Here is a 23796-nt window from a genome sequence, read left to right on the forward strand (position 1 = left end):
TTTGTGCTAAACTGAAATTGAACCTGATTATTTGGACAATGTCATCACTGGTGATGAAACCTAGGTTTTTGAATACGACCCAGAAACAAAACGCCAAAGCTCTGAGAGGCACACCGACCAGTCCCCCAAGCCCAAAAAGGCAAGAATGGGCAAATCAAAAGTGAAAACAATGCTCATTGTCTTTTTCAAAAGTAAAGGAGTAGTCCATAAGGAGTTTGTTCCTCAAGGACAGACAATTAACACTGCCTACTACGTGGATGTGCTGGAAAGATTCCGAAAAAGGCTCATCAGGATGAGAAAAGACATCTCTACTACCTGGCAACTCCATCACAACAACGTGCCTTGCCACAACGTGCTAAAAGTCCGTTAGTTCCTGGCCAAACACCAGGTGCCAATGATGCCCCACCCCCCATATAGTCCTGACGTCAACCCAGCAGACTTCTTTTTGTTCCCTCGGATTAAGGCAGCCCTGAAAGGAACCTGTTTTTCATCCATAGAAGAGATCCAATCAGCCGTGACGAAGACCTTGTGAGAGGTCCCCGAAGACACCTTCCAGGGCGCGTAGCGGTCATGGCAGAGTTGCTGGAAAAAATGTATAGAGGCCCAAGGACAGTACTTTGAAGAATTTTAAGGGTTTGTGCAAATCTGTTCAATACATTACTTAAAAAAATAATAAGTACATTACTTTTGGAATACACCCTGTATTATCCCCAAGAAACTTAGGAGCATGTTATATTAGGAATGTACTCACTGTATTTGTATGTATACATGTAGTCATAGATGTATTGTCTACTTATTGTCCTAATGAAAAATAACTGTAATTATACACCATTCTGTAAAATCTATGTATATTTTCTGGGTGTCATTCTTGGGATGGGAAAAGGTTGAACATCTTATTTGATCTCTTAATCTTTCTCAAATATGAGTAAAATAATGATATTTGTAAAGAAACAACCTAAAGGTTATGATGCAATTAAATACACTACTACAATACACCAGTGTTTTTCCGTCTCAGCAACTTTAAGATGTGTGGACTTCAAATCCCACAACCTGGGGAATTCTGGGAGTTGAAGTCCATACATCTTAAAGTTGCTGAGATCGAGAAAAATTGAACTAACAACATAATGCACATGATGGCTAAAGTTGTAAAACGTGCAGGAAAAAGAACCCTGAGGAATACATAGTTTTGTAAGGGAATCATCTCTCTTTAGCAACTTGTACTGTTCATTCTAAATCATTTTAGCCTTTCTGACTTTTAACGTAACAGATGCTGTGCTTGAATATAAAAAAATGTGAGCATTGCAAAAATGCCAGTTGTGTAACTATAACAATTAAGTTGCCTATCAGCAAAGGCATGGATTCAAGGGTGGATTCCTCTTACCTGCTGCTACCAATGCACTGTGCACACAGCATGGGGAGTCTCATTTATTTATTTATTTATTTATTTATTCGATTTTTATGCCGCCATTCTCTTTAGATTCAGGGCGGCTTACAACATGTTAGCAATAGCACGTTTTTAACACAGCCAGCGTATTGCCCCCACAATCCGGGTCCTCATTTTACCCACCTCGGAAGGATGGAAGGCTGAGTCAACCTTGAGCCGGTGATGAGATTTGAACCGCTGACCTACAGATCTACAGTCAGCTTCAGTGACCCTGCAGTACAGCACTCTACATTCTACGCCACCCTGGCTCATGTTACACAGACACACACATATAAACCGCCAGCATAATTTTGCTTCCGTGCATGCGCAGGAAGAAAAAACATGCTGAACTCTCATGAGGGGACATGCACTACACTGATAGAAACCAACTCTGCATGGATTTTAAAAAAAAATAGTTTGGTAATCAGTTACAGCTATACCACCTGTTCTGCCGGCGTGTCTCAACCGCCCATAATTACAGGGTAATTATTCCAGGAAGACACACACCACATGATAAAAGGAAAACCTAAAAGTTTTTATAAACTTTTCAGTGGCTCTGGCATGCCCATTTTTCACCCTCCCCAGATTCCATGGGCTTCCTTCGCGTGCCGGCAGATATGACTCCGCGTGCCAGCTGTGGCACTCGTGCCATAGGTTCGCCATCACTGCCCTAAACAATAAATGAACTATTTCTTGGTTGGGTTCATACACCATGCTAAATAACTAGAATGCTACTTGATAGTTTGTAGATTAGCACAATGGAAAGCTGACATTTTATTTTCTACAACCAACATAGATTAATAATAACTGTGATCACATCATCAATGTCAAATGCATTACATTTCAAATAGGATAGAAAAACCAGTTATAGCACAAAAGGTTTTATGTTCTACTCTTGAAAGCACCCTTTTGGAAAGGAATAATAAACTGGCTGTTATGTTAAACAGCTGTACAGGTTGGGCCCCAAATTTATGTTCCTAAGTGAGAAATTTGTTAAGTGATTGCTGCCCCATTTTACCACTTTTCTTGGCCCATTTGGTATGTGAATCAATGGAGTTGTTAATTTAGTAAGATGGTTGTTAAGTGAATCTGGTTCCCCTATTGACTTTGCTTCTCAGAAGATTGCAACATGTGATCACATGACCTCGGTACACTGCAAATGTCACAAATACAAACCAATTGTCAAATATTTGAATGTAAATCACATGACTGTGGAGATGCAGCAACAGTCTTAAGTGTGAAAAATTGTCGTGTCACATTTTCAATGCTGTTGTAGCTTTGAACAGTTGTAGTTTTGAACAGTCACTAAGTGAACTGTTGTAAGTGGAGGACTATCTGTACTACATGTACAGCAGAATGCTCAATTACATTTCAAATATTTCTTGTCCCCTTTTTCTAAGAGCAATCTAATTTTAATACTGTATTTAAGAATAGGCTTCTTCACAATTAGCTAAAGCTTGCTTATATTATTTCTATGGAAAATACTGGCTTTATTTCTGGGTTTATACAATATAATGGTGGAGTCGAAATACTGGTTAAGCAGATCTAGCCTATACAGTGTTCCCTCGATTTTCGCGGGGTTTACGTTCCAAGACCGCCCGCGAAAGTCGAATTTCTACGAAATAGCGGTGCGGAAGTAAAAACACAATTTTTGGCTATGGACAGCCAAAAACTACCCCCACGCACCCTTTTTCAAGGCAGCGCAAGGAGCCGGGCTTGAAATTAGGGCGGGGAACGACGAAAGTGCGGAGGCCGGCAAAGATTGCTTTGAATGTCGGCTGCCCCTGCCCCCCCAGTGCCTCCGGCCCCCTCGCCGCTACCGCCCACCCTCCCAATCCACCCCTCTCACCGGCTTTCTTGTGACACGGGTCCTCCTGCAGCAGCGCTGGTGGCTACAGCTTCTCATCCTCCTCTGGTAGCCTCTCTGAGCGCTTTGAGAATGCCTGCCTCGCCCCTCTCACAGTCCCTTAGCTGAGAGCGCTTTCGTCCTAGCTATCAGCGAGGGGGCTGCAGGAGAGGTGGGGCAGGCGTTCTCACAGAGAGGGAGAGAGAGAGAGGGAGAAAGAGAGAGAGAGAGCAAGAGGGGGGAGAGTGGAAGGTAGAGAGAGAGAAAAAATGATAGAAAAAGGGAGAAAAAAAGAGAAATGAGAAAATGATTGAAGCAGAGAATGACAGGAAAGAAAGAGAAAGAGAGAGAGAAGTGACTCTTGGTGATGACATATGATGTCATCGGGTGGGAAAAACCGTGGTATAGAAAAAAACCCGCGGAGTATTTTTTAATTAATATTTTTTGAAAAACCGTGGTATAGCCGTTTCGCAAAGTTTGAACCCGCAAAAATCGAGGGATCACTGTACAGTATATGCTTATTCTGAACAATAGAGAGATAGAGAGACACTTGAAACTTATTTGTACTTATTTAAAGCAGAAATATTTTTTATTAAAATAAAGAATTATAAAAAGTATTTAAAAACTAAAAAATAAAGCGGAGTATGTGTGAAGAATCCAAAGACTGTCTTTCTAAACTATTTTTGAATATAGCTAAAATTAGAATGTAACCTGCAGGGTTATATTATTGTAACTTTTGCAAATTATTCTAGGAGAGAATTTGTGTTTAGTTTCCTCTGTGATGATCTAGTTTTATATTCCCAATGGAACTGTAGCCAGTGAATGAGAAGTCTGAATTGTATGCATCTGAATTATATGGAGGTTCACTGAGAAGTCTAGTGAAGTTCAGTAAAAATCATTGCAAAGTTTAAAGCACTATGAAATTGTACTCCAGAGCTGCAATAGTTTCTATACATCTTTGTGAATGAGTCCCATTAAGCACAATGTGTTTCCTGAATAAACTTACATAAAAGAATGCTGTTGTTAATTGTATGGTTACTTGGAAAGCAATTTTCTTGCACTCACTATTCTTTTGCTCTTAATCTCAATCCTTAAATCTTACTGCCCTCTAGCGTATTTAAAATGTTGACAACCCCATAAGATCCAAGGTAACTTTACTCCATGTAAGAAAAAAGAAATACTAATTGTTACCAATGTTACTGATTATATTTTAAAATATTTAGGCATGCAACTTTTGGCAAAGTTTATGGCTTTGTAATAAATATCAGTGTTCTTCAGATTACAAAGAGTCTGAAGACAAATAACACTATATTATATGGCTGGCTCTGGATCATAATAGTAGGCATAACAATATGCTCACATAACACATTAACCTATGGCTAATTTACTTAATCATGCTTTAAGGATAAACAAAATTGAGTGGGTTTATAAAGCCAACTAATCTAAAACCTTTGCCCTTTTTTCATAAATTGAGTGAGAAACAATATACAAAACTACAACTAACCAAACCACTCTCTATTTTAACATACTGACCTACAGAAATTTTACTAAGTATGGCCTCATGGTTTCTTTAAAACTATCTGTTGGAATACTTGATACAACTTTCCTGCATTCCAATTCAATTTGTCCATGACATCGAACTCTTCTTATAAATGTTCCATGTAGAAAAAAGCTTGAGAAATTAATCTTGTTCATAAAGCTTCTCCATTTAATTCGAAACTACTTAGAAACCAAAGTCTATTTCCCTTTTCCAAGTCTTAGATATTGATATGTATATGGTCCTTCATTTACATTCTTCTCACAACCCCTTTTGGGGTAAAGATATTGCAGCCCATGACACTCCAACAAACTTTGAAACACAAGAATGAAATTTGGAATTATTGACACCTAGGTCAATATTCTAATTACTACACTGCCATTTGCATCAAGAATAAAGGCAGTTAAAGCTATTATAGTCTTTTTGTAAAGCAAAATTAGCATTCCATCAGCTGTATTTTGTCCAGGGGAGAGGAAAAAACATCTTTAGGGGAGCACACTAATGCTCCCACCCTGATTTCACTACCCAAACTGAACATCTGAATTATGCCTTCAGGATTCAATGTATTCCCTCCCTCTCTCCCCCCCCACCCAAAGTTGTACCTTTAAGAATGGAATATTGAGAGGTAGGAGTGGGTGAGCTTAGTCCTGTTTTACTTTGAAATTAGTCAACCAGTCTACTTTATTTGGCCAAGCGTGATTAGACAGGCAAGGAATTTGTTTCCGGTGCAAGGGATTCCAGGGGAGGTATTTAAAAAGCTGCTCTTTCACTAACCTGGATTGCGGCTTCCAACTTTAAACTTGGCTTCTCCGCCTTTCCCTCGCTCATCGCTCAAAAAAGGGAAACCACTGCTAGCCTAGCAAGACTTCTCGCTACATGCAGAACAAGAAAAGTGCATGCATGCTTGTGTCCCAACAAATCCGGTGTCAGTGACTGTTGATCCTTCTTCGCTGCGTTTTAGAACGGAGGAGGTGTGTAAGAAGAGACCTGGCTCAAGTTGCTAAGGCAATGAGAACGCCGAGTCCCTCGTGTTGTCATAGAAATAGAATGCACCCCGGGGTTGCCACGGCGACAAGAGACGCTACAAACCGAACTGTTGTTTTCCTAGGTTAGGCTGCAGAGAAAATGGGAGATACTCTGTTCACAGGACAATTGGACGCTCTCTAGAAGACAATCTGAACCAAGAATCACGTCCACAAAACATTCAATACCACCTTTTACTATTCTATTTTTTTTTGTCCAATACACAATACATATAGAAGAGAATAGACATGAGGTAATATATATAAAGAAAAATATAAAATAGAGGAGAAGATATATGAAAGGAAGAAAATATATATGATATATGAGATAAAGGAAAGACAATTGGACAAGGGACGAAAGGCACACTGGTGCACTTATGTACGCCCCTTACTGACCTCTTAGGAACCTGGAGAGGTCAATTGTGGATAGTCTAAGGGAGAAATGTTGGGGGTTAGGGGTTGACACTATTGAGTCTGGTAATGAGTTCCACGCTTTGACAACTCAATTGTTAAAGTCATATTTTTTACAGTCAAGTTTGTAGCGGTTAATATTAAGTTTGAATCTGTTGCGTGCTCTTGTGTTGTTGAGGTTGAAGCTGAAGTAGTCATTGACAGGTAGGACGTTGCAGCATATTCTACACGACAATATACACTGCTCAAAAAAATAAAATAAAGGGAACTTTTAAAGAACACAATATAACTCTAAGCTGATCAAACTTTTGTGAAAGCAAACTGTCCATTTAGGACGCAACACTGATTGACAATCAACTTCACTTGCTGTTGTGCACATTCAACTTTGTACAGAACAATGAGAATATTTCATTCATTCAGATCTAGGATGTGTTATTTGAGTGTTCCCTTTATTTTTTTGAGTAGTATATTTTGACGGAAAACTAGCGATTGAATCTTTTCTTAAAAAGTCATTTTTGGGGGTGCAACATTAATCTCATTTCTTATTAGTGCCTCATGGTTATGCAGGATATTCTAGGAAATATGCTTGATTAATCATTACATTTATTTCTATATTTATGATAGGGATAATTAAATCTGTAGACAATTTGTAAAGAATTTATTAGCGGTATTTGTGAAATGCTTTCAACATAAATATTAAATCAGTGTACCTCCAGCAATGCATTCGTTTAAACCAGTGATGGCGAACCTATGACACGCGTGTCACCACTGACACGCCTAGCCATTTTCGGTGACACGCGGCCGCCGGAGAAACAGGGAGCTTTAGGGAGTGCAATTGCAACCACAATTATTATTATTTTTCCTCTCCCCTTAATTAAGAGGCCGGGCGATTTTCGCCCCGCCGATATTTGCGATGGCTGGGAGGGGCGAGAACACCGCCTCCCAGCTGATTGGCGTGGTGCCAAGCATCGAACGGTGGTTGGCTCGCAGGGGCCGCTGGGAGCGAGGGGAGGGGTTGCAGGCCTCCTCCCTTCCCCCTGCTCAGGAAAGAGTTGTAAGAAAGCAGTGTACTGTATTTGAAAAGCGTGCTGCTTTCTCGGAAAGCCAGCTTTCCTGGCCAGCACAGGGCTTTGCCGCCGCTCCCTCCCTCCGAAAACACAACAGAGGTCCACAGCGAAGCCGAGTGGAGCAACGGGAGGCTCAGGCTGGTGGCAGTAGACCTCCGGGTTTTTTTCGGCGGGGGGGGGGGGGGGCAGGAGGACCTTCCTGGTTTTCCGGGGCAGCTGGCTTGAGACTTGTGCCAGTCAGCAAAGCCAGCTGCACGCCGGAGATGTGGAGAGAAAGAAGGGAAAGAGAGGGAGGGAAAGAGGAGAGGACAGAAGGAGGGAGGGAAGGAAGGGAGAGAAAAGTGAATGAGAGGGAGAGAGAAAGGGAGGAAGAGAGGAAGGAAGGGAGACATAAATATAAAGAGGGAGAGAGAGGGGAATAGGGGAAGGAAGGAAAAGAGAAAAAAGTGGAAGGAAGAGAGAAGAAAGGGAGAGAGAGAGAGAAAGAGAGAGAGAAGATAGGAAGGAAGAGAGAGGGAGAGAGAGAGCAAGAAAGAAAGAGGGAAAGATTGAGAAAGGCAGCGTGTGTGTGTGTGCGCGTGTGTGCATGCCGCTGATGGTCCGGGAGCTTAGCGTGTGCGTGGAGAGATGAAGAGAAAGAGGGAGAAACGCAGCGTGTGTGGGGTGTGTGCGCGCGTGTGTGTGTGCTGCCAGCATGTGCGTGGAGAGATGAAGGAAAAGAGGGAGAAACGCAGTGTGTGTGTGTGTGTGTGTGCCGCTGATGGTCCGGCAGCTGCAGCGTGTGGGGGGGGGGGGCGCCGATGCTAAGGCAGTCCGTCCGTGGTGGGGCTGCAGGGCAGGCACAGCAGCCCAGGGAGAAAGAGGGAATTGAGATAAAGAGAGAGGGAGAGATGAAGGGAAAGAGGGAGAAAGGCAGGGAGAGAAAGATAGAAAGGAAGAGGGAGAGAATGGGAGAAAGGGAAGAGGGAGGATGAGATAGACAGGAGGGAGAGGGGGAAGTAGGATAGGGAGAGGGAAAAGGAAGGGCTTGGAGAAAGGCAGGGGGAGAGAAAGATAGAAAGGAAAGAGGGAGGGAGGAAAGAGGGAGGGAGACATAGAAAGGATAGAATTATAGATGCAAGAACTCGCTCATGTGTGATAGCGCACGCCCACACTTTATTTATTTATTTATTTATTTATTTATTTATTTATTCTTATATGCCGCCCAGTCCCAAAGGGACTGTCACTCAGACACTGTACTTTTCCGCCCACCCCGAAAAAAAATTAGAGGGAACACTGCCCTCGCCCCTCTGCTCCCTGCTCGCCTTCCAGAACGGTGTTACAGGAGACGGTGCTAAGGTAAACCCTTTCCGGGTTATTAATTTGTAATTTTAAAAAATCATGCCGGGCTCGCAAAAAAGAGAGTCTGAAAAAAAACCCTGCGTGGACGTCGCACCATTTGCTTCCTCCTTTGGTGGCTCATAACTAGATTTTTACAACCCCCCACGCCCTTGATAAGCTTTTTCTTGAATCTGAACAGTTTGGGGGTTCGCCAAAGAGAGAAAAGTGAACGAGAGGGAGAGAGAAAGGGAGGAAGAGAGAAAAGTGAACGAGAGGGAGAGAGAAAGGGAGGAAGAGAGGAAGGAAGGAAGAGATAAATATAAAGGGAGAGAGGGAGAAAGAGAGGGAGGGGAAGAGGGGAAGGAAGGAAAAGAGAGAGAGAGAAAAGTGGAAGGAAGAGAAAAAAAGGAAGGGAGAGAGAGAGAGAAAGAGAAAAAAGTGGAAGGAAGAGAGAAGGAAAGAAAGGAAGGGAGAGAGAGAGAAAGAGTGTGAGATAGAAAATAGGAAGAGAGAGGGAGAGAAATGATAGAATAAAGGGGAGAAAAAAAGAGAAATGAGAAAATGATTGAGGCAGAGAATGACAGGAAAGAGAGAGAAAGATAATTATGCATATTTGTTATTTAAACTATAAATATCACAAAATTATGTTTTTTTCTCAAGGTGACACACCACCCGAGTTATGCTCAGTTTTTTGGCGAATTTTGACACACCAAGCTCAAAAGGTTGCCCATCACTGGTTTAAACCCTTTTTAAAAACCAACATGTGTGGGACTATATGTTTCCTATTGAGTCATAATTTCCATAAGTCCTATTAGCATATAAGCAATAGCTATTGGGAGCTGAAGTCCAATTAATTGAAAGATACCAGATTGGAAATGGTTGCTTTAAGGAATCAATTATAGACAATATTTCCTTCTTGATATAGCAGCATTTCCTTTAAAAAAAATACAGTAAACACATCAAAGTGTGTCTCTTGAGTAATTTTTAAAAAAGAATCAGCAATGTTATGAGACTGTATTCTTCCAAAAAAATTCCTGAATTAAATGTAAAGAAAACATAAAAAGATAAACATTTTAAGTACAAAGTCCCAAATCACCAGTTTGTAAAGTTATTGAAGACAATGTGATATGTAATGCAATCTTAGACTTGTTTTCTCAGAATTAAAACACTTTTGTTTCTCTTGTGATTTTTTTAATAGCTCTTTTAAAAGAGATTTTCTAGATTTAATTTTATTTTGTATCTTTGAGTGTCTTTTACATTAATCTATGTTATAAGTACCTATTGATTGATTATGTGCTATTAAGGTGTTGACTTCAAGCAAGCACATAAGTTTTTTCTAGGATGGCCTGCCCCTATCTTGGTCTTTCGGATCTTCAGAAGTGCACTCTTTGTTACTGTACTGAGTCCACCCACCTAGCTGCTGATAATCCTCTTCTTCTTTCTCATCTTTCTCAACATCAGGATCATCACCAGAGAATTTGGTCTGTGCACAATACATGTAACGCGGGATAATTTAGGCCTGGTTATTTGTAGCTCCACTGAGACTTCTGAGTTGATTTGTTCAATTATTAATTTTATTTATTTATTTATTCAATGGTTTTATTGGGTGCTCAACTCAAACAATGAGACTGGGCTACATGTAACAACAAACAAACAGTAAAACAACCCATAGTTATTCAACATTTTTTTTTAAAAAAAAATCAATCCAACATATAAAATATAAGATGACAATTGAAGACAATACTTAAAACAACCAAAAGGGGAGTCTACTCAACTAGACTGCAATGCTTGAGGTGGGGAGAAACTAGGCTTTGATGGCTTATAAAATAGTGGGCAGATTTGGGGTGACTACTGCATATCAGGGCAGGGGGAGGGAGATAGTTAAAAAGCACAGAGTCAAAAAGGTGCAATACGTTGGCAACGTTTAACAGAGATAGCATAGCATCTGCAATCCATATAGAAGTGTGTGAGCTGGACAGATGATCTTGGGAGAAGGGGTCCCACAAGTAATCCAGCCCCATGTCATGTAGGACTTTGAGGTGATAATTTGCATCCAGAAGCCTTCCAGGAACCAGTGCAGCTTGCTGAGCGTTGCATCATATGTATGTAACCAGCTGTGTCTATAACTACCTGCTTTATTGCCTTCTGGATCAACTGAAACTACAAGGACAGTCATATGCAGAGCATATTGCAACAGTCCAAATGTGAGGCCACTGTGGATGGTCACAAGGTGTGAGTGTCCACCCAAAATGTTGCACAATCATCATAGAATTACCATTGACAGTATTACTTTGATAGCCTGTTTATACACTGCTCAAAAGAATAAAGAGAAAACTCAAATAACACATCCTCGGTCTAAATGAATAAAATATTCTCATTGAATACTTTGTTCTGTACAAAGTTGAATGTGCTGACAACAAAATGAAATTGATTGTCAATCAGTGTTGCTTCCTAAGTGCACAGTTTGATTTCACAGAAGTTAGATTTACTTGGAGTTATATTATGTGGTTTAAGTGTTCCCTTTATTATTTTGAGCAGTATATTTCATTAGCCCTTGTTACCCAGAGGTTTAAGTTGATGTATATGATTTTCCTTCACCACAAAGTCTGTTGAAATGGTGACTACCCTTGTGGTGAGCTTTGTGACTGAGTGGGAACTGAACTGAGTGGGTCAACACATCTGGATTAGCCTCACTTTGATCTGTATGGATTTATTCCAGTAAACCCAGTTTTTCAGGCTAGCTGGGTAGGACAAGTCTGATGTACCAGAAAATAATACTGAGACAACTGGATGCCTCAGCTGTATCACCTGAACATACCAGTTTGACTGTTTTAAAATAACTTGGCACTTTATCAACTATGAAACAGGGAAATAGGAGGGTATTTTTAATGCATGGGTGGAATTTTACTGCCTATGCTGCTCCTCCCTGCTCTAGTCCTCCTAGCCACACCTTTCCCTCCTCCTACCTCTATGCATATCATAGTTTTTCAGGGCTATACCAATGTTTTCGTCTGCTTCCAGAGCTACCTTGGGCAACAAGAGGATTTGCAGGAGGAATTTCATCTCTGCCAACCTTCCATCATGGCAGCAACGGTTCCTAACTGGCACAGCTATCTTCAGGTGATTCAGTCCCGTGAAGATCAGAGAGTGCAGCATTTTCAAAAGGCAGAAAACGTTTTGTTTATTGTACTGGAAAGAGTCAAGACAATGGATCCTAGAGTGATAGTGGATTATTCAAGAAACTCGGAAGCCTTAGAATTTTCCCTCTCCGCTGCAGAAAATGAAGTTACCATGGAGGTTCCTTTATGCATCAATTCTGAGGTTCTCCTGATGCAACCATGTACAGATGAACACAGTAATTCTGAGAACATTACTAATGGGGATTGCCAGGTGCCAGGATCTTTCTATTTAGGGGTACCCAAGCAAGAAACCAACCTAGAAAACTGGACCAAAGAAGATGTGTTCAGTTCTGTGGACGACGTCAATTCCAGGGGACATATTGTGCCAGGCAAAGTTCTTCATCTCCTGAAAGAATTGATAGTTGCCGCCATTGTTCACTGCAAGCACCACAATCTTATTAAGCCAGGTACTGTCTCAGAGCTAAAGAAAGAACGATAGCAAATGATTTAAAATATTTTTTAAAAAAACTTTATTCAGGATTAGCATTGGAAAAGAGTGAGAGGATTAGAAGAATACAAGAAGCTAGGTGTAAATTATTAATCAAACCAGCAGGTTATTCTCGTGAAGGTATATGCCAAAAAAATTATAATGTATATGTTGAACTATTCTGTAACTCAAAGTGTGTATGATAAAACATACCGGAGAACCAGGAAGAACAATATAAAATGGTATTATTCAGTTAAAGTGCGCCCTCACAAAAGATTAGGATTTCAACAGCACGCTATCTTGTTTTAATATATATCATAATTGAGACAAGATGATTATATTGCTGATGAAAACAAAATAATAATACAATATTAACCACAGGCATCTATGTAACTTGTAATTTCACTCTAATGCAGATGAGTTCAGAGTGGCCAATTTAAGAAAACTGAAGCTAAACATTAAAAAGAATTAGCTTGCTATTGCTACAGAAAAAGAGGTAGGATGAAAGAAAGAAAGAAAGAAAGAAAGAAAGAAAGAAAAAAGCCTTTATGATATTCTCTGTTTTTAAAAAAGAAGTACCAGTATTCATTTTCTCATTATTAGAGACTTTTAACAGTGCTCCTAATTAAAGGATCCAGGAAATGTGCAAGCATTAGTGAAAGAACTGTGTCTGCCATTCTAATTATCTCTGACAACTCACTTTATTACATTATACACAAACCAATGAATCCACAATATGGTTGATTTCGTTTTTCCAGTTGCTAAATGCTTGCTATGAGTACTCACTAAATGTCGACTCTCCATCATAGGGACCTAGACTTTAAGTAAATTTGAAGATTATTTATGTTTATTGATTTATTTGTGTTCATGTCTACACAATCTAGATTCTGGGTAGTTTATGAACATCATAGATTAATTCAAAGAAAATCCCAGCGTGAATCAGCACAGTATTCAAAATTATAGCAACCACCTGGTGCCCAATTGCCACAAATAGTAGATTGTCTATATACACCACACACACACACACACATGCTCAATAAAAGCCACCTTGGCAACTTTATGAAAAATCAATAGCAAACTGATCAGGAGAATTTCTCATGGATAGTTATTCCATTATGTTGGGGCAATTACTGAGTAGAATTGGCTACCTAGGACAGTGATGGTAAACCTATATCAGTCACGTGTGCCACAGTTGGCACATGGAGCCATATCTGCCAGCACGCCAGCTTTTGCCCTAACTCAGCTCCAACATGCATGTGTGCGCTAGCCAGCTGGTTTTCAGCTCACACAGAGGATGATGGAGGGCGGTTTTGTCCTCCCCAGGTTCCAGGGAAGCCTCTGAAACCTGGGGAGGGTGAAAAATAGGCCTACCGACCCCACCAAAAGTTGGGAAATGGATCGTTTCCTGCCTCCAGAGGGCCTCCAGGGGGCAGAGGAGGGCATTTTTGCCCTCCACAGGCATTGAATAATGGATGTGGGCACTCGCACATGCACAATGATGCGCACACACATGCTTTTGGCACCTGCAGTAAAAAAGGTTCACCCTCACTGACTTAGGACATTCTCTGTCTGATCTTTCTGAGGGATAGAGCCTTAAGCATCCTTGTCCCGGAAAACTACATGGATCAAGCAGTATCACTTTGGAGGAAATATATTACCAAGGTACATTGGAATAAAGTAATAAAGGACTTATTAGGTCAAAACCAGAACTTTGATCTCAACTTGGAAATTTATTGGTAACCAATGCAATGGAACAGGTGTTATATTGCCAAAGTAACTCTTAGCTCAATAACTTGGCCACTATTGGGTCCTTTTCAAAGGCAACTCCATGTAACATGCATTACTGGAATGTTTCTTAAAGTGTGGTCCTAGGATCTCTACATTTTCCCCAAAATCTTCTCAAGAGTCTGCAAAATCAAAATTATTTGTTAGTCTAATTGAAAAATGTATTTATTAAATTTACATGATGAAAATAATACAATATTAAAATCCTATCAAACAATCATGAGAAGTGTTAGCGGCAGTAAATGGGTGACTAGCTTGAGTTAATGCATAGGTAAATTGCTATTTGTTCCACTAATTTGAAGAAAACACAGGCTATCAACTATGGCATCAATAATAAAGTATGACTATTATTTTGAGTATTGCAATGCAAAAAAAAGGAACTTCAAGTGATCTTCTATAATATGGGACATCTTGAATTTTGGAACTAAATGCTTTTGTCTGAGATGCAATTAATTTGGAGATTCGCTTTTCTTTTTTATCTTGTATGTCTTTAATATTCCCTTAGGCTTTATCCTTGGTGATTCTTTCTTCCTGCTAATAAGGCTGGGTGTGATGTTTGTTGGATATTTAGTTAAATGTAAATCTTCAATGCAACATATTGCTTAGATTAAAACACATTTAAGATTCTGGTTTGATATTGCAATTGTAGATCTACTATGTAATAATAAATTTCTTTAGTAAGTATATTAGACAATGCATCAAATTATGACAACAGTTCTTTCCAGGAATGTTGAATATGTTATGGCAGATACTAGAACTTGAGACTGGCATTATATATGTGACAGCTTATCAACAAACTGTAACCACTGAAAAATCTATTCTGGGAGCATTAATAGAAGAGGACACTCCTCTAAGTAAGGAGGGATGCAATTTTGATAACAAGCGATTATAAAATGTTTAAAATACTATTAGTAGTTCAATAAGCCCAAATACTATGCTAAACTCTCTGGATCTGAAAATAGATGACTGTGTACTGAAATGTTAGAAAGAATAATTATAATTTTAATGAAAATATGTAACTATAATTTAAATAGAAAAATACTGCGACCAGCGTAAATGGCATTCCAGGGCAGGACGGGCCAATATGAAAAACTGCAGAAAAAATTGTTATAAATTATCATAACAATATTATGATTAGGGTAGGTAAACTTCATTTTTAAATTAAAAAATATCTATTAAATTAGATACTACTCAAAGTATATTTTAATATATAGAATAGAACAGAATTCTTTATTGGCCAAGTGTGATTGGACACACAAGGAATTTGTCTTGGTGCATATGCTCTCAGTGTACATAAAAGAAAATATAGATTTGTCAAGAATCATGTGGTACAACACAATGATTGTCATAGGCAATGAAGAAACAATATTAATAAAAATCTTAGGATACAAGCAACAAGTTACAGTCATACAGTCCTAAGTGGGAGGAAATGAGTGATAGGAATGGGTGATGGGAAAAAAACTAGTAGAAAGAGAAGTGCAGACTTAGTAAAAAGTTTGACAGTGTTGAATATCTCTGTTTTGGAAAATATATATACAGTATTTCAAACATATCATTCTGAACTTCTACCATGTTTCACGAAAAATAAGAAGAAAAATATATATATATTTGAACCCTGAAATAAGCGCTTGGCCTTATTTTTGGGGAGGTCCTATTATTTGGGGCTGTGTGGACCAAGACGGGGCTCCTCTTGCTATCGTACCTGATTTCCAGTTCTGTGTCCCTAATCCTAAATAGAGGAAATGGTGGGGACCAGCTGCGTATGCATTTAAATATTTTTGTGGGATGTCTTTTTTGGGGGGGGGCACAGTATTATATTCTGCTTAGTGTAATGCAGATGAGGTAATAGAACAACTGACCTTTAAAAATGCTAAGTTAAAAAAGATAAATTAATGGGCACACAAGATTATTAATATAATCTGAAAATTGATAATGGTTGCTCATTTAGCACAAAATAACAAATATTTTCCAAATATTCAGAATAATTGCTTAAACTATAACTTGATACAGCTTATAATAAATATCTGCTTGCTTGGTAGCAGGATAATTGTGTTATTTGGGGGTTGGAAATTAATCTGATTTATTCAAATAATTCAAAAAGGGCTCTCTGGAAATACTGTAGAATGAACTGAGTAGATAGATCTCTCTAAATTGTAAAAGCAGCCATGTCATTTTAAAAACAAGCAGAAACCAAGCCCCTTGAGCAAGAAAAAACCTATCCCAAGCAAAGTATAGCATCACAATAACTAACCACGTGCTTTTGAGCAGAACAATTTTATTTGAGACTGGATAACAACAGAAGTGTAAATGAGTGCTATAAAAACATCTGCGAATTTTACTTATAAATTTTAAAGTAAGCCAACTAGGGCAAAGCAACATACAGTATATGCTCGTTCCCAGTCCAGTGAATTCTCCTTAACTAATGCACCATAAGAAATAAGTAGTACAGCTCCGTCCAAGTTCATTAGATTAAGAGCATCTGTACCTTTTCAGGCTTCAGTGGGAGCTTGAAAAAAAAAGAAAGCTACCACCATTTTAAGGAATCCACCCATTAAAGTCAGGCAGTGGTACTTTTTTCAAGTCGCATTCCTTTAATGAATAACAGAAAGATGCCATGCCAAGGTGAGGTATGAAGCACCTGTAATTAATGTTTAACAGGTAGGGCTTTGCCTTCTCCAGAAATGACTCAAAAGAAGCTCTTTGGGACTTGTGCAAACATCACTACTTTGCTATTCTTAAAGTAGCTGGGCCTGTTTCCAAATTTCTATGTAAGCCTGAAAAAATGTGGGTGCTTCCACGATTGGCAGAGATGACATGTTCACTCTAATGACGTGTATAACATTTCTTCCAAAATTCTAAAGCAGTGATGGCAAACCTTTTTGGCACCGAGTGCTCATATGTGCAAATTGGAAACCCAACCGCAACAACACACAAGCACAAAATCGATATAAGCTAAATGTCAACTTCTCCAAACTTGACTGCAAAAAATACGACTTCAGCAACAGAGTGATCGACGCCTGGAATGCACTACCGGATTCTGTGATTTCTACTCTTAATCCCAAAATCTTTAACCTTAGATTATCTACAATTGACCTCTCCCCCTTTCTAAGAGGTCTGCAAGGGGCATGCATAAGCGCACCACTGTGCCTACCGTCCCTGTCCTATTGTCTTCTTTTGTTATTTTTTATCGTTACTTATCTAATGTTTTATTTGTACAAATTACCACCCTATAATTGTTTGACAAAATAAATAAATAAATGCAGATGGTCTTCAGGTTTCCAGCGCTCTGGCGTATGAGAAGAGCAGCTGGCAATAGTGCTCTGTGTGCCACCTCTGGCATTCATGCCATGGGTTAAGAGGTGGGCTGCTAAGGTGGAATGGTGATGTGTGCTCTCCCCCGTTGCTCTGAGTGCTAGCGGAGTCCAGTGCTACAGACTAGCACTTAGCGCCATGGAGGCGAGAACACATCACCCTTCCAACTTAGCAGCCCACCTCTGTATGGGTTCACCATCACAGTTCTAAAGCAACCTTTTAAAGCATTCTTTTAAAACATTCTTTAGTCCTTAAAGAAAAATTCAGTTTTCATTTTTGGAAGATAGATATCATACAAATAGAGCTACCAGATTTGGGCTGCCAAAATTTGAAATAGCATGAAAAAAAATTAACATGTTCTTAATTCCTTTGTTGCCATCTTTTGATCTAGATTCTTACCATTCAGATCTAGCAATCTGTCAGTTCTCTTGACATTGGCAAGATCAGCAAAGAGATACAGTTGTAATAATTTATTTACCTCCTATTAACTTATTATCTCTATGTGTTTGTGTGTATGTGTATGTTTGTGTAACCATAACGACATTATTTAACTTTAACTGGTTAACATTATTTAATTGGTGGTGCCTGTAAAGTTCTTGTACATATAACGAAAGGAACAAACAGTTTGGGGGAACATTTAAAGGAATGCATTTTCCTCCTCATGTGACTGCTGATTTTCAATCTGTTTGATGCTGCTTGATGCTGTTACACCCTACAGCATTGTTTTCTCAGGTACATGTATCAAGCCAGGAAGAGTTACAGGAAATAATTTAAAACTGAATCAGAGCAATTTACAGTAAAAACATGAAAGGAGAGTAATAATCATAGCACAGCAAGAACCAAACATAAAAAGTAACAGTTACACCAAGCAATTAAAATCTTTTATAAAGCTCTAGAAGAATTGAAAAGGTATTTGCTATTTGAAGAGTATTTACATACCTATGTACTATACTATACATATCTTCCAGGGCAGGATTTTAATTTATTTCTGAAACGGGAGAAGTATATTACTAAAAAGACAACAAAACAGAATACAGAGTACTGTATATCATTTTATGTGTACATCATTAGGCCATCAATCTTCTATGTTTCTATGATGCTTTGTTCTCTATCAGAATAATTTGTTTCTATCAAGGTATGTATTGGGATAGTCTCTGAGGGTTGGGAGTGATTATTACCATTTGGTGGTGGCTCTGTTCTTTCGTAAAGGGGAGGTTCCAGTTGGTAATGGTGGAAAAAGATTAAGACCGAGGCGCCTTTGCTGTGGAGAGTTGCTGGGCTGAATATTCCCATAATAATGTATGAATGTTGGGAAGTTACATGCTGTTCAGAGTTATCAGCATATAATAGGTAAGTAAATAAGGTAGTCCAGGCACATATTTTTTCCTCAAGTTTTACTACGCTATAAAAAGTGAATAAAACATTATAAATATAGATATCCTCTGGATACAGTGGCAGTCATGCAATATAAACTAGAAATTGTTAACACTAAAATGGTTTGGATAAATTAAACTTTTAAAGATTATTATTATTATTATTTATTGGATTTGTATGCCGCCCCTCTCCGCAGACTCGGGGCGGCTAACAACAATGATAAAAAACAACATGTAACAATCCAATTTAATAAAACAACTAAAAACCCTTATTGTAAAAACCAAACATACACACAAACATACTATACATAACTTGTAATGGCCTAGGGGAAGGAATATCCTAACTCCCCCATGCCTGGCGACAAAGGTGGGTCTTGAGTAATTTGCGAAAGACAAGGAGGGTGGGGGCTGTTCTAATCTCTGGGGGGGAGTTGATTCCAGAGGGCCTGGGCCGCCACAGAGAAGGCTCTTCCCCTGGGGCCCACCAAACGACATTGTTTGGTCGACGGGACCCGGAGAAGGCCAACTCTGTGGGACCTTATTGGCCGCTGGGATTCGTGCGGTAGAAGGCGGTTCCGGATGTATTCTGGCCCAATGCCATGTAGGGCTTTAAAGGTCATTACCAACACTTTGAATTGTGACTGGAAACCGATCAGCAGGCCGCGGAGTGTTGCAGAAATGTGGGCGAATCTAGGAAGCCTCACAATGGCTCTCATGGCCGCATTCTGCACGATCTGAAGTTTCCGAACACTTTTCAAAGGTAGTCCCATGTAGACAGTGTTGCAGTAATCGAACCTCGAGGTGATGAGGGCATGAGTGACTGTGAGCAATGACTCCCTGTCCAAATAGGGCCGCAACTGGTGCACCAGGCGAACCTGGGCAAACGCCCTCCTCGCCACAGCCGAAAGATGATGTTCCAATGTCAGCTGTGGATCGAGGAGGACGCCCAAGTTGCAGACCCTCTCTGAGGGGGTCAATAGTTCTCCCCCCAGGGTAATGGATGGACAGATGGAATTGTCTTTCTTGGGAGGCAAGACCCACAGCCACTCCGTCTTGTCTGGGTTGAGTTTGAGTTTGTTGACACCCATCCAGGCCCCAACAGCCTCCAGGCACCGGCACATCACTTCCACTGCTTCGTTGACTGGACATGGAATGGAGATGTATAGCTGGGTATCATTGGCGTATTGATGATACCTCACCCCATGCCCTTGGATGATCTCACCCAAAGATGAAGAGGAAAGTTTATATTGTTTTTTTTTTTAAATAGTTTTTATTTCAAATATATACATTTGGACCTTTTCTCAATAATTATATCTTTACATTCACCATCAAAGCAAGCAGAAAGAGAAGTGAAAGAGAAAACCATAGACATAAGAAAACCAGACTGTACATAACCCCCATCCCCACCCCTGCTGTCTCTTTGACAGCTTAGTTTTCAGTTTATCATACGGTGAATATTACCAGCAGATACTATTCGGACATAAGTGTAACCAATTTTAAAATAACTTCATATTGTTAAATATAAATTCTAAAATATTACTAAAACACAGTTGCTTGAATTGTACAATCAAAATTAAATGTGATATATCAATATCACATTTAATTTTGATTGTACAATTCAATTTAATTTTGATTATACAATTCAAGCAATGGCAAAAATAGGTTTATACAGAAAAGGCAATTATAAGATTATGAGGATTGTATATAGGGCAGAAAAAGGCAATACAAGTTTGTTTTCGGCCCCACCCTTCTAATGGTATGCTGCTCTTGGAAGACAAATGGAATAAACATTAAATACTGAAAAATAGATGATGTGGAGGAAAAAACTAATATGTTTGCATTATGCAAGTATGCATAACAGGTCAGGGTCTGAACAAGTCCCGAGCTCTTCGTCTTTGTTGTTTCTCCAGAACTAGCAGTTATTCAAATAAGAACTTGAAGAACACATATGGGCTATCAACACCAACTAACTCTACTATGCTAACTCTACTATGCTGACTGCTAACTCTACAACGAATACTTATATTGATCTCAAAACACTATTTATTTATTTTTTCTGCTAATTTTCTACAACTTGGTACCCTCTGAATCAGGGGTGTCAAACCTGTGGCATCACGGCGGCCTTACATCACGTATTGCTTATCACATATTTATGTATGGTGTGTCTGTGTGTACGTCTGGTTTAATAATGTGGTTTTTAAATGTTTTTTAAATTCATTAGATTTGTTATGAATTGTCTTATTGTATGCTGTGAGCCGCCCCGAGTCTACAGAGAGGGGCGGCATACAAATCTAATAAATAATAATAATAATAATTGTAACTCCCCCCCTTTCCTAAACCGGATATGGACATGGTCAACATGTGATGCATCTGGCCTGCGGGCCACAAGTTTGACAGTCCTGCTCTAGAAGAATGGACTGTAATTCGTATCACTATCAGATAGCACAGATCTGTGCTTTAGAAGCATCATCTGTGGTGATGACAATTGCGTTTCTGTATTAGGAGGATGCTTGGGTGGAGCAAAAACAACTGAAAGGTAATTTTTTTTAAAAAAAAATCCAAATTTGGTCAGAAATGAAAGAATTAGATCCAGAGACCCAAAGTTGTAAATCCCTGTGTCCATTTCTTGAATTCTAATACACAGAAAACCATCATAAGCTATTTCAGTACTGTTTGAAAAAACTACTTCTGGCCTGGTTTGGGGGCAAAATGAGAGAAACCATTGGCATAATTTCATTTAACTGTTATTACAGAATTAACAACCATGGTATTATTTGCAAGGGTGGGTTCTTACAATGTTCTCCTTAAAACAGCTTTTATGTATTGACCTTACTATTGTCACAATAATGTTCAATTTTTATACCACAAAAATTTATTCTCCCTATTTTAATTTTCTTTGTTTAGCTGTGAGAATATCTGGGTTGTGACATATAGGCACCTTTCTTCCTTGTTATGAAGGTCGTTTCCTTTATTGTCTCTTTGTTCTGTTGCCACCACTAAACCTATTTCTGCTTTAGAAATTATTTAAGTCTCTAATAAAATGTAATTGGGTGGAAGATGGGAAAGATAGCATAGACACTTGATTTATCTACAAACATAGGCGCAAAATGGACTTTTGTTAAATAACTAAACTTTTTTTTAGCACTGATTCAGTTATTTCCACAAGGTATCAATATCTCATTAATACCTGTCCACACTGGCCCACAAATTATTCCTAATATGTCCCCCCATTGGGAATTATTTTCAGGGGACATGTAGCCCCCCGGAGATTAAGATTGCCCCCACCCTCCTTGCCTTTCATAAACTCCTTAAAACCCACCTCTGCTGCCAGGCATGGGGGAATTGAGACATCTCCCCCAGGCTTATGTAGTTTATGTATGGTATGTTTGTATGTATGTTTTGCTTTTAAATAAGGGATTTTTAAAGATATTTTTAAATATTAGATTTGTTACTGTAGATTGTTTTTATTATTGCTGTGAGCCGCCCCGAGTCTACGGAGAGGGACGGCATACAAATCTAATAAATTAAAAAAAAAAAAGCCCTGGCCCTCAGACCTATCCTTCCTCCTACTTCTGTCAAATTTATTTGGTCTACTTTTTTTCTTATCTTTATCTATCTATCTATCTATCTATCTATCTATCTATCTATCTATCTATCTATCTATCTATCTATCTATTCATTTGTCCAATACACAAATACATAGGGAAAAAATAGACATGTAGTAATATATATAAGAGTAAAAGTGAACTTAGAGAAGAGGATATATGAAAGGAAGAGAATATATATGAGAAGTGAGAGAAAGGAAAGACAATTGGACAGGGGACGGAAGGCACACTAATGCACTTACGTACGCACCTTACTGGCCTCTTAGGAACCTGGAGAGGTCAATCGTGGAGAGTCTAAGGGAGAAATGTTGGGGGTTAGGGGTTGACACAATTGAGTCCCGTAATGAGTTCCACGCTTCCATAACTCGATTGTTGAAATCATATTTTTTACAGTCAAGTTTGGAGCGGTTTGTATTAAGTTTGAATCTGTTGCGTGCTCTTGTGTTGTTGTGGTTGAAGCTGAAGAGTCATTGACCGATAGGACATTGCAGCATATGATCTTGTGGGCAATACTCAAATTGTGTTTTAGGCACCATAGTTCTAGGCTTTCTAGGCCCAGGATTGTTAGTCTATTTTCGTAGGATATTCTGTTTCGAGTGGAGGAGTAAAGGGCTCTTCTGGTGAAATATCTTTGGACATTTTGGAATATATCCTGGAAGATGACCCGACTTGACATCTTTTAATTGGAAATTCCACATTGCAATCCTCCCAGGGGCTGGTGGGGTATATTATTTTACCAAGTTGCATAGAAAAATTGAGGGAAGGCAGGCTAGGATTCAACATTCCTAAAGTGTACAATCAGTTTTAAGATACAGTGTCTGATTCAGACAAATCAGTACAAATTCTTTTTAAGGAATGGGAAAGTCCCAATAATACTTGACATATAAGTACAGATAGCCCTTGACTTATGATGACCACAGTTGATCCCAAAATTTCTATTGTTAGGTGAGACATTTGTTAAGTGACTTTTGCCTCATTTTATAACCTTTCTTGCCTCAGTTGTTAAGTGAATCACTGCAATTAAATTAGTAACACAGTTAAGTTAATCTGGCTTCCCCATTGTCTTTGCTTGTGAGTAAGTCACATGACCTCAGGACACAACAACCGTCATGAATATGAATCAGTTGCCAAGTGTCTGAATTTTGACCATGAGTCCATGGGGTTGCTGCAATCATAAGTGTGAAAATTGGTCATAAGTCCCTTTTTTCAGTGTTGTAACTTTGAATAGTCACAAACTGTTGTTAAGTCGAGAACTATTTGTACTTCATTTAGTTAGATAATATGGAGAATGACTTTATTGGCAGGGGGTTACTATTAAGTCAGCTGCCCCCAACCTTTTGGACTCCAAGGACTGATTCCATGGAGAGAAGTTTGTCCACAGACTGGAGGAGGATTGTTTCACATGCTGCCTGCCTCCCACAGATGGGGCTTCGCTTGTTTGTGTGGCTCAGTTTCTGGCATGCTGCAGCCTGGTTCCGGTCCATGAACC

The 23796-nt window shown here is 39.2% G+C and overlaps 2 protein-coding genes across 5 annotated transcripts in view; one reads left to right on the forward strand and one right to left on the reverse strand.

Annotated features, from left to right (window-relative positions):
- Nucleotides 1–5758, reverse strand: part of CROCC2 (ciliary rootlet coiled-coil, rootletin family member 2) — a 143714-nt gene extending 137956 nt beyond the window's left edge. For 2 of the 3 annotated variants that reach the window (XM_070753238.1, XM_070753236.1), the window contains exon 1: nucleotides 5581–5758. In XM_070753238.1, coding sequence (XP_070609339.1) covers nucleotides 5581–5634 — 54 coding nt within the window. In that variant the 5' untranslated portion in view covers nucleotides 5635–5758. The remainder of the gene's footprint in view (nucleotides 1–5580) is intronic. The other variant, XM_070753237.1, reaches the window with a different exon arrangement.
- A 1528-nt stretch (nucleotides 5759–7286) lies between these two features.
- MAB21L4 (mab-21 like 4) overlaps nucleotides 7287–23796 on the forward strand; it is a 29870-nt gene continuing 13360 nt past the window's right edge. The window contains exons 1-3 of one of the 2 annotated variants that reach the window (XM_070753241.1): nucleotides 7287–7293; nucleotides 8515–8644; nucleotides 11648–12212. In XM_070753241.1, coding sequence (XP_070609342.1) covers nucleotides 11708–12212 — 505 coding nt within the window. In that variant the 5' untranslated portion in view covers nucleotides 7287–7293; nucleotides 8515–8644; nucleotides 11648–11707. Of the gene's footprint in view, nucleotides 7294–8391; nucleotides 8645–11647; nucleotides 12213–23796 lie in introns of those variants that run through there. The other variant, XM_070753239.1, reaches the window with a different exon arrangement.

This window comes from Erythrolamprus reginae, chromosome 5, assembly GCF_031021105.1.
Source record: "Erythrolamprus reginae isolate rEryReg1 chromosome 5, rEryReg1.hap1, whole genome shotgun sequence".
Taxonomy (NCBI): Eukaryota; Metazoa; Chordata; class Lepidosauria; order Squamata; family Dipsadidae; genus Erythrolamprus; species Erythrolamprus reginae.